This window comes from Eulemur rufifrons, chromosome 15, assembly GCF_041146395.1.
Source record: "Eulemur rufifrons isolate Redbay chromosome 15, OSU_ERuf_1, whole genome shotgun sequence".
In the NCBI taxonomy this organism is placed as follows: Eukaryota; Metazoa; Chordata; class Mammalia; order Primates; family Lemuridae; genus Eulemur; species Eulemur rufifrons.
In genome coordinates, this window is record NC_090997.1 from 41,716,240 (window position 1) to 41,728,313 (window position 12,074).

At 34.8% G+C, this 12,074-nt stretch overlaps 1 protein-coding gene across 1 annotated transcript in view; it reads right to left on the bottom strand.

Annotated features, from left to right (window-relative positions):
- Positions 1-12,074, bottom strand: part of UBE3D (ubiquitin protein ligase E3D) — a 138,021-nt gene that overhangs the window by 110,390 nt on the left and 15,557 nt on the right. The window contains exons 4-5 of the mRNA XM_069488257.1: positions 10,699-10,930; positions 5,519-5,588 (exon numbers count right to left, since the gene is read on the bottom strand). Of these exons, the coding sequence (XP_069344358.1) occupies positions 5,519-5,588; positions 10,699-10,930 (302 nt within the window). The remainder of the gene's footprint in view (positions 1-5,518; positions 5,589-10,698; positions 10,931-12,074) is intronic.

A 12,074-nucleotide genomic window follows, 5' to 3' on the forward strand; every position in this document is an offset into this window, starting at 1 on the left:
CTATAATTGAAAAATTATTTGTGGGAATAATATGAGCTTTACACTGAAGGTATTTCCCTCTAGAGGTGATTGGCATTTGATTCTGCAAGGCACCTGGGGTTAAGCCTAGTCCAAGGCAGACTAAACCAAGTTTAAGATTTGAAATTTCCTAAAGTCCCAAAAGATTGATACCTGTCCATAATTCTACAGGCTATAGGGATGTTCCACTTCTGATTCATCTTCACTGTGAGGGTGTGGCCTTCAGGGTCTCAAATTTTTTGTGGAGACTGCCGCTTGTTAGGTTCCCCATCTTGCATAGTCTTTGATTTTTATCCGTAATCCTCAAAGCAATCCAAATAAAACTTTCAATGTTAGAGAACTGGCAAATTGTGGGAAAAATATGGCTTGAATTTTGTGCCTCTTCTGAGTTTGTTTTTGTGGTAAGTTACCCACATATTTTCCATTTCCCCTGCTCTTTATTACTTCCTATAGATTCCAGTTACTGATTATTTTCACTTCAGCCTGAACAACTTCCTTTACCATTTTTTGTAGGGTAAGTCTGCTAGTAATACATTATTTCCATGTATTTATCTAGAAACATTCTTATTTTGCCTTCATTTTTTAGAGACAGTTTTGCTAGATATAGGATTGTTGGTAGACATGTCTTCTACCCCCACAACACCGCCCCCCCCATACTTTGTATATCTTTTCTCAGTGTCTTTTGGCTATCATTATTTCTATGAGAAGTCTATCTTAATTGTATTATGAAATCCCATATGTATGATATTTTATCTTTCTCTTGCTACTTTCAAGACTGTCTCTTCATCTTTCAGCAGTTTGACTACAACATGCCTGGGTGAAGTGTTTTTGTGTTTACCTTACTTGGGGTTCATTGAAATTCTTAGATCTAAAAGTTTCTATTTTTTCACCAATTTTTCTAAGTTTTCAGCTAGTTTTTCCACAAGTTTTTTCTGACCCTTTCATTTTCTCCTCACCTTTGAGACTCCACCTACGTGTTTGTTGAAATACTTGATATTGTCTCACAAACTGGAGGTTCTATTCCTTTTCCGTCAGACTTCTTTCTGTTTGATTAATTTGTATTAATCTACAAGTTCAATTAATCTTTTACCTTTTGTCATCTCAAATCTGTGGTTTAGATCATCTGGTGAATTTTTCTTCTAGTTACTGTACATTTGAACTCTAGAATTACCAATTTGCTTTTGACATTGCCAATTTGTTGACATTTGCTATTTGTTCACTGAAAGGTTTTTTTTTTTTTAAATTCTTTATCATATTTATAATAGCTGCTTCAACATCTTTCCTGCTAAATCCCATTTTTGTACTTACTCAGCACTTGTTTATTGAGTCCTTTTTTCTTAATTATGAATCATTCTGTTTCTTTGCACATCTAATAATTTTTGGACAGAAACAGGACATTGGATGCAATAGGCTGTAGCAACTCTGGATTTGTTTTGCTTTTCCGGAGATTGTTGGTTTATTGGTATAATACTCAACTAACTGGCCTGGAATCAAACTGTGAAATATGTCTCCCTACAATGTGTAGCCACTGTCTCTGTTCAGTTTTAATTGTTTAGTCTGGGTCCCTAGAAAGTATCTACTGTACCTGCATAGGTTAGCTATCAGCAAATAATTTGGGGAAAGGTTCTGCTCAAATACCTCAAGCCAGTAAGGCTTCTTACAAAAATCACCTACTGCTGCCCAAGTGTGTATGTGGACTGAGTAATGTAATCAAAGCCACAGCAAATTCACAGGTCTCCCTAAGCTTTCAAAAAAACATACAACAGATAGTCCCTGGTATCTGTTGTGTGTGTACAGAGTTTAGCAGTCGGCCAGAGTTATGTGAAGAAGTTATGTCAGCATTTCTTTGACTCTTTGCTTTCAAAATATCCTCTTTAAATTTCTACTTTCTTCACCACATGCCCTGAACCAAACCCACCACCTGTAGACAGTAAAGCTGTCAGGATTTCCTGCCCAAGTTGGGGTGGAGGCAACTCCCCCTCCGTGCCAGCAAAATGGTCACAAACTTGCCATTTTTTCCCCAATGCAGTAGCAATATTTCATGACTTAAATACTCCTCATATTATTGCTTCATTTTGTTCATTTTCCAGTGCCCTAATATGGTTGTTCTTAATAATTTTTTAACTTACGCAGTTTTGTACTTGTTTTTCTACAGAATGGAATTGTTCATTTTCTTAATGCCACTATTTTGGAAGTGGAGTCCTATTGATTTACAGTAAATGTGAATATAGCTCTTATATTATCCTTCCCCCAGATTAACACATCTTGACTTCCTAATATACTTATGTATTATACTACAATGTTTGGTTACATGAATATCCAGTGTTTACATTATTATGACCATAATGATACCATGGAGATGCTTTCTTGTTCAACCTTGTTTTTTCTGAAGTGAATAACTGCTTCACGTACTTTTAGCTAACTCTTCCCATATGATGAAGTGGCTTATCTCAAGATTACTTTGTTACATGTTGTCAAACAAATCAAAGAATTTATCAATTCCACTTTATAATTTCAAAAATCTTTACTGCAAACTTCTCTCCCCTTGCTTTAATCTAGGCTGTTATTCCCTAGGCCTGCTGCACACCCCTCACCCTAGTACTTCCTTACCTTACTTTCCTGTATTGGAGAACTTACTTCCCCACAATCCCACGTCATCTTTTTCTAGGTTAAATCCCTAGTTTGGGTGATATATATCCTATGGTAGATTCCTAATGAAAATATACCTTTGAGGTCTACGTTTTGAGACTTTGTTATTTCCAAAAGTGCATTTAATATCTTCATATTTAACTGATGGTTTGGTTGTGTCTAGAATTCTGGGTTGAAAATGTTTTTCCTTTCAAATTATGAAGCCATTGCTTCATTGTCTTCTAGCTTTCAGCTCTGCTGTTAAGAAGTCAAATGCTATTTTATTCCTAATCCATTGTATACTAACTGCTTTTTCCCCCTCTGGAAACTTCACCCATGGTATTCTGAAATTACTCAATGATGTGGCCTGGAGTGGCTTCCCTGCCATCCCTCCACCAACTACACTGGTCACTTAGTGGACCCTTTGTGTTCAGAAACTGAAGTCCTAGCTCTGGAAAATAGTCTTGTAATAAATTTTTACTACTTTTTTCCTTTGATTTTGTCTATTCCCTGTTGTTTCTATTCTCTCTTTCTAGAATTTCTATGAGCTAGATGTTGGTTGTCCTGAAAGGCTCAATTAATTTATTCATTCGATAGACATTTACTGGGTACTATGTGCCAGACATTACTCTAAGTGCTGAAGTTAGAGGGATACACAAGATAGACAATGTCCCTACCTTCAGTAAATTTATATGATAATATATTTTTAATATTTCTTCTCTAATTTTTAATCTCTATCTTTTGGTTCTGATTTCTGAAATAGTTCCTTAATTTTATCTTCCAGTTGTATGGGTTTTGTTTTTTTTTTTTTAAGCTATTAGTTTTTTGTTTCTTTTTTTTTTTTTTTTGTAGAGATGAGGTCCTATTATGTTGCCTAGGCTGGTCTTGAACTCCTGGCCTCAAGTGATCCTCCTGCCTCAGCCTCCCAAAGCACTGGGATTACAGGCATGAGCCACTGCACCTGGCTGAAGCTATTACATTTTTAATTCCATGTTCTCTGAATTATGGAAGCAATATTATTTCATTTCTCCAAGGGTATTTTATGTTTCTTTAAAAAGTTTTCTTTTGCTGTCTACATAATTTGTTTCTTCTCAGTACTTTGAATCTGTTTGTTTGCTTATATATTTGCCTTGGTTTCTTTTACGATGGAGATTTCATCAAACATTCAGTGATTCTCAGCAATCCATTTGTATTTAAGTGTAAAACAATAAAATGCTGAGAGGAAGCTCTTGGGTATAAGTACAAGGCTTGCTGGCAACAGAATGACTGAATATAAGCCCCCCCTTTTTTTTTTTTAAAGAGATGAGGTCTCACTATGTTGCCCAGGCTGCAATGCAATGGCTATTCTCAGGAACATAGCCTTGAACTCCTGGGTTCAAGTGATCCTCCTGCTTCAGGCTCTCAAGTAGCTGGGACTACAGGTACATGCCACTGTGCCCAGTTTAAGCTCATTTTTGTTGAATGACAATGTAAGTTCATTTTCGGTTGAATGACCCCAAAGAATCAGTGTCTGCAAGTCTTTTCTCTACTTGGTATTATTCCATTTTTGAAAAAAAAAAAAAAAAAAAGGGGCCTCTAATCTCCTACCTTGAGGATTGTAGAAGCAAGCTGAAAGTAAAGTAGGAAACCTAGAAGTCTAATAGCTATATATATAAACTTTGAACTAATCCTCTTCCCAGCTCTTTGCCTCAGGCTGCCTTTCCTGTTACCTGCTGCCTCCAAATTCTGACATTTGATGGGGCACTACAGTCAGTATGGGCTCACTCCTCATCCAAATGATCTTCAACAGACACCCAGGCTGCAGCTTCTTCCACGCTGCCAAGTGTGTTTCAAAAAAGTCTGCTTACATCACTTGTTATGTCACTGTTGTCTCCTCTCCATTTCTCTTTGTCTTTGTAGATATACATCTTTTTATTCCTTAACTGACATTTAAATTGTACTTCAGGGACAAGAAAAAGATTTAGAAATCAATTTGCCTTATTTAACCAAAAGCCTTAACATTTTCTAAGATGCTGCTTAAGGGGCTTGCTTTCATTCTCCAAAAATGACACTGAGGATGGCATCCTTTACTACTACTCACTCTTCCTTTTCTGCTAACTCTGAGCAAGTGACTACTTGCAAGAATCTGATCATTTACAAAAAACAAACAAACACCACCATCTGCCTTTCATTAAGTACAACAGCTTCACTTAAATTACATCTTCTAATTAATTATATTAAAAGCAATTATTCATCACCCACAAGCTTACACAGCATGTTGTAGCTTTCTAGACATTTTAAACCATATCTTTTAATAGCAATGTATTTTAAATATCGAGATTTTCATTATTATATTTTAAAGTAATATAACATAGAGTTTATGTAAAGTATAATTAACACTACTGGCAAAAAAGAATAGGAAATAAAGTACAAAACTCCAAATGTCTTTTCTTCCATTTCAATAGGTCCTTTCCCACCCCTAACCAGAAAATACAGCCCTAAAGCAGATGGCAGCCAAGAAAAGCAACTTCTCCATCCCTGGGCCCCAACTCTTCTGATTGAGAAAGTACATTAAGAAAAAGGCTCTAGTCTTCTTAAGATAGACCTAAGTACAAACTTTATATTATTGCTTTACGTCTACAAAGAAGATATGAAACACTGAAAATGATCCAGCTTCTTAATGCTTAAAACTCAATATTCTGCACTTATAAAGGTCAAAGTATACAAACTTCTTGGCATATTGGATGACATGTTAGTTGGTTTCTATTTTGAAAAGCATCAATTCTAAAACATATATTAATCATCTATCTTTCCTATATATTTACTATAAAATCTCATTCTGGCTTTTAAACAAGAAGACAATCATTTTGGCTTTCTGTTATGAAATTCTTACCTGATGACACGGTCTCTCCCAACATTATCTTGCAACGCTTACAAATTACTTTGGTATTTGCCTTTGGTTCCTGCAGAACAGAAAATGTCATTTAAATGTCATTCAGCTTTTCTTAAAAGGAATATATAATTTTAACATAGTCCCCAGAGTATACATTGAACTTTACATTTTATTCTGCCCTCTACTAAATACTGGGAATACGTTTAGCTTGTGAGTATAAGTCACATGCATAGCAATAATTTTTTTCAAATATTAAAACAGAATAATACACAGACTGACTTTTGCAAACCTAGCCACTTCTTGGTAATCCAAATGTTGCCAAATAATTTGAACAAGAAGCACCTTACATTTCTAAAAAGCAATTCCAAATAGCCTTATAATTTAGAACAGGCATGTGGTGGGCAACAAAAGCAGAGAGGGTTAATGACTTGCTCCAACTCATGTGTATAAAATACAGAAGAATCAGAACTTGAACTCATATTATTTTGATTCCTAATCCACTGTAATTTATGTAAAAGTAACCTGTAACTCACAACCACCCATAATTCAAAAGTTAAAAATATCTAACCATTCATATAATTCTATTTTTTCCATTTAAAATATGCACTATAATTGGAAAGATGAACAGTGTTCTGGGACAAATTCTTGAAACATTCTTAAACTTCAAAATGTCAAACATTATTAAACTTCGAAAATCCAAATTCATTATGTGGACTACAGATTAAAATAACTAGCATTCACCTAATCATTAAAGCAAGAATGCTCCTTTGCACATCCATAGTTATACCTTTGTTAAAGCTACACAACATTCCTCTCACCCAGATATACTGCAGCATGGCAGAGGCCATACAAAGTGGGCAGGGAAAGGGAAATTCTGCAATTCCGGACACTTGAGGTTACCTTTCCAGGGAAACTGCAGAAAAGAGTGTAGGCCAAAGTAAGGAAAGACAATGAGTTTTTGATGTGGGATAACATATGTAGTAATCTAAGGAATAAGTCTTAACTGATTAGTATAAATTTGAACATAATTATTTTCCCTAGGCATAAATAACTATTTCCTGAAAAGTTGCGTAAGAAGCACATTTCAGTTGAGTTTCATGGACATGCTGCTAGTAACTGATAGAGCTGATGTTTGAATCCAGGTCCCACAGATGCTGAGGCTTCGAACACTAAGTTAATTGTTCTACAAACTACAGGTCACACACCATTTGTGGGAAACAATTCATGGAACCAATTCAGGGGGTTATAGCTTGAATTTTTTAAGTGAAATACAATAGAAAATATGACAGTGATTCAAACACTGGATAAGTATTGCTTCAAGAAACAATGAGGTGTGTTTGTGTGTGTGTGTGTGTGTGTGTGTGTGTCTGTGTGTGTTACCAGATCCTGATATAAAAAACGTATTTACTTTAGTTACAGGTCAAAAAGTCAAAAGCAACTGTGCAACTTATATAGGGATTTTTCTCTATGATTCATTCTTTCACCCAACCACAAATCTATGCTACTAGTAAAAAATCCATAAATGCCCCAAAGCTCTTCCCTATATGAAGAACTCCTGAGATGAATCCCTTCATATACTGAAGAAATCTGCAGTAATATAAACACTTATCCCATTTTTCCCTAGTCTAGCTGCAGTATTTGGACAGATTATTCTCCAGTCTTTCTCTAAAAGTCTCTGCTGAGAAAACAAAAGCACACGTGAGCTCCATAAGTCAGCTCAGACCTGGTTCAAACATTTATCCAGGCATACTAATGAAGTGGGTCCCACAGAGTGGGCCATCTCCAACCTTTGCACACACATCCTTATATCTGGCACATTGCCAACAGCAGGTCGCAGGGCCTGGCCCAGACAGGTGACTGGATGGGGTCATTCCCATCAAAGGTAATAGAAAGATACAGAGACTGAGGAAGGTGCCAATTTGTTCAGGTCCAGGAAGAAGAGAGCTCAGAAAGCCAGTATGGCCGACTGCAAAGGTTGACATTTTGGCAGTTTCATGCTTTCTTACAGTGAAACATATCTATGTGACCCCAAATTGGTATTACAAATACTTCTTAAAGGATATTATTTTGTACAAGTTAAATTTGACCACCCTCATTAAATCTTACCAAAAACTAAGGGCTTTACTAAAAGCTAATATAGAGTATAGAAGTAGTAGTGCTTGAGAAAAAAGGATTTTTCTATTTGAAGCAGAAAATTTTTTGTCAGATGCTCTGTTATGTATTTCATTTATAATTGCTCTGACAGAACACTTTGCTTTGTCTTTCAAGGAAGGAGGATAAGTGTTTTTTGTTTTTAAAATAAGATTCAACACCTACCAGACATGAGTCATCAGGATTTAAAAATCTGATCAACAAAAAGCAAATTACCTCAAACAACCAAATGTTGTTCAAACAAACCTATAGTAAAAGACACTTTTAAGACAACTCATAAAATTTGTATATGGCCTGGTATTATATCATCAAGGAATAATTATTAATTTATCAGATGTGATAATGACAGTGTGGTTATACAAAAAAAAAAAATCCTTATTTTTAGACATACATATTGAAACACAGAGGGATGAAATGACATAATGACTGAGATTTGTTTTAAATCATTTTAGCAAAAATAAAAAGCATTCAAAGCATGCTTGATGAATTAAGATGATTGGCATACTGAAGTTCATAATACTATTCTTTTTATACTTGTGAATATTTACAAAGTTGAACAACATATTTTTCTAAGAACACAAAAAAGACACACTTATGGATTTAACAAATCACCCAAATCAATAAATTATTCCTAAGTACCCCAAGAAAGCAAAAAAGGTTGTCAGTCACATTTGCCAGCAATAATATAATCAAAATTCAATTTTGTTTGTTCTTTAAAAAAACAGAATAAAGTTATGATTGTGGCTATACTTTCTAAGTCTTGAATAACATCAGGACTCTTATAAAATAATGAGATGCCATCTTTATCATCCTATTATAAGGTGCAAAATTTTTATTACGTTAGTAGACACCAAAAATAGCACAAGCGATGACAAATGAATACAATAGGAAAATCTTCAGCAGATACGTTTTGAAAATAAAAACTACATATTACCACGTTGACCGAGGCTCAAATAAGGTACTATAAAGTCTAAAAGGGTACTGAAGAAAAATACTATCAGGCTTTATTTTTAAAAGTAGATCTTTTAAATTAAAATATTATAACATGTTAATTGTGTTTAAAGAGAATCTCTGCTTTGTAATACATTTTTCTTCACCTATGCTTCAAGGAAATAATAAAGTTGTGCAATGAAGCAGCCTAGCAGTGTGGGAACTCAACAGAGCAAACCTTGAAGAAAGACATTGTTGTGGACTAATTAAATCAATATATTTGAGAGATGGCAGTGCTGCTCAGAGAGGTGGATTAGCCTTCTGTCCTCGCTTTTATTTTCCTTTGTGTTGTTTCAATTTCTAAGGACCCTTGATATTGTCTTACCAAAAAAATGTTTCCCAAGGGATACCATTAGGATGCTTTGTCACCATGTGACATTTCAAAACCCTGCTAGATGGCTAGACTGGGTGATATGAGAAATAGGTTTTCAATAGCACAGAGCAGCGCTGTTCCCACAGGAACCTTGAGAACACTGTTTAAGCAGTCTCTCCAAATTTATGTTACTATTTTGGTCACAGGCACACTCTTTCAACTGCTACAATATGCAATTAAAGCGAAACTTCCATCCAGGCTAACTTGGAAACAATCTTGCCAATAGCAGCTTATCGTGATAGCACATGATTTCCCACGGTCTCCTTGATACTAAAAACTTTAATGTCTAAATATGAAGGGTCGTTCTTTAACACATATGATGGTTGTTTACAATGAAGAGAAATTCTTATAAGTGGCACGGCATAACTGATAAAGATGTAAATGTGAAGAATATATTTCAGCATAGAGTGCAGTTTATCTACAAAGGGAAATATGGTTTCTCTCATTTAATCTTTCTCCACTCCTTTTCTGCTCATGCCCTCCAAATATATTTAAAATGTATAGCCTAATCATAAAAATAAAAGTTAAAACATAAAATAATAAAGTATTAGTACATACACTTAGATTAAAAATACAAATTTAACATCATATTAAATATAATTATAAATTTACATTAACTTCTTACCATTTACCTTTTAAGAACACAGAATGCTAAAGTACTACATTTCACTGAAGTGAACCATATTTAGATAAAGGGATTTCCATTTAGAGTGAGACATAAGGCACGAAAATAATTTTAACTCACAACTAAACATCAATATATGATGAATTTCCTTAATCTCCCTCAAAATAGTTCTATGAATGGGTTTACAACCTAAGAGCCACCCAACTGCTGCATATTTCCTGCAGTAGCTCCGTTCTTATTAGAAAATTAAATGAGTTCTAAACAAAATTTGAAACACAATGCTTTTGTTCCTACCAGTAAACAGATGTTCAAATGATTCTCTGGCAATGATTTTCATTACTTTTAAAATCACATCTATATTGACTGGCTATCAGGAAAATTATTTCTCATAAGGGCCAAGCCAACGCCATTGATTTTCTTTTAAAATAAAGTACACCACTTGTTCTCTGCAGTAAGAGGAAACTGCCTTCCCCCTAAAGCAACTTACATAGCAATAACCACCTGACCTCACATAGTCAAGCACCAACTTAGAGCTGAAACACTAGTTTTATCTCCATTCCTGGGCTTCTCCATTTCCTCTTTTTCCTTGATGGCATCTGCATTTATGACTTCAGCAGAAGTCTAGACTATGGGCAGAAACAGTAAAATACCTAGGGGCGTAATTATAGAGTAGATATTCTGGAGCAAGAGAGCATTTTTAATTTAAATCAGACTATTTAGGATAAAATGCACCCAGATTATGAAATATTGTCCTGAAAATAAGAAAGTAGGGCATTTTGGTTGTAAAACAGTAGCACTCCCAAGTCTATGGGTGAAGTCCTCTTCTCCTTGTTCCTCCAGGCCCCCTGTGGCTGTTTTAGTTTAAGGCCATATGTTCTTCCTATATCAACAGAGCAGAGCTGGAGAATAAAGGCAGTTAAAAAGAATGGATTTTGGCCTTTAGAACAGTCTGTGTAACAAGCCCTGAATTAAGAAAAGATTGAAGAACCCAGTATCTAAGCCAACCTCTAAATTAGCATTTATTTTGAAATGATATTTTACCGGTTTAAAATGGTTCTTGGAAGAAAGACAGCGAATCTCCACTGGGGATGATTCAGGCCTTGGATGCCCCAAATCAGTTCTTAAATTCACCAAGAAGAAAGCGTCTCCAACAAAACAGTCATTCTCTTGTGGATGAAGTGGCTTATTAGCAAAAGGGTCAGGATGACAACACCATTCTCCAACTAGAGCTCCCCAGTTCTCACTCGGCAGTGGGAGCACCCTGAGGAGCTTCCTAGTGGAAAGAGGAAAAATTATTTTTCACAGCACAAAATAGAACTAACATTTTCTTAGTGAAATCAGCATGAAAGAGGAAAGAAACTCACTGACTACATGGCTTGCAATGTTCATTTTTCCCCCAGTTATAAAAGTAATATATACTCACTGTAGACAATTTTAAAAATGCAAAGAAGTATAAAGAAAATAAAAATCATCCTTTCTCACTGCCCAAATATAACTATTTTTTACATGATTGTACATTTCTTTGCCATCCTTTCAAGAGATACATTTGTACATATGCATGCAAAGCTTGGGATCAGTGGATATACATAAACTGTATCTTCTTTTTGTTGTTTTATTTAGTTATATCATGGTTCTTAATAACTCCACAATATTCAAGTCCATAGGTATGTCAAAACTTTTGAGATTATTCCCTCACTGGTAGATATTTAGGTTTTGAGTTTTTCATTATCAATATCCATGTGATGAATATTCCTATAGAAAATTTGTGTACACATCTGATTATTTCCTTGGGGAAAAAAATCTTGTGTGAGGTGATAAGCACAAATGATATGCATATTTCAAAACCCAACACCCATCTGGTGAACTTCTTTCCAGAAAGGCTGTACCAATCTATAATTCTTGCATTTACCCTTTTCACAATTGAATACTATCATTTTTCCATCTTTCCACAAGTAATGAGTGAAAATATTCTTAATAACTGGTGAGAATGAATGGGGTTTCCTATTTATCGACCACTATGTTTCTTCCATGAATTATGACTAATGATTCTTTCCCAATGAGGAGTTAACATGTTCTTATTAATTTGTAAAAGTATATTCTATATTAAGAATAATAGCCCTTATCTATCACCTATTACAAATTTTTGGGGTGTTACTGCCTTTTAATTTGGTTTACATGACTTAAATTTCAAATCATCTAACAACTTTCCTCTGTGATTTCTTCCATTACTATATTCTAATAAACTTTTAATTTTGGAATAATTTTAGATTTACAGAAAAGTTACAGATAGTTTAAAAAGTTACAAAGAACAGTTCCCAAATACATACTTCACCTAGCTTTCCCTAATGTTGACATCTTATATAACCATGGTAGATGCATCAAAACTATAGACTTTATCTGGATTTCACCAGTTTTTC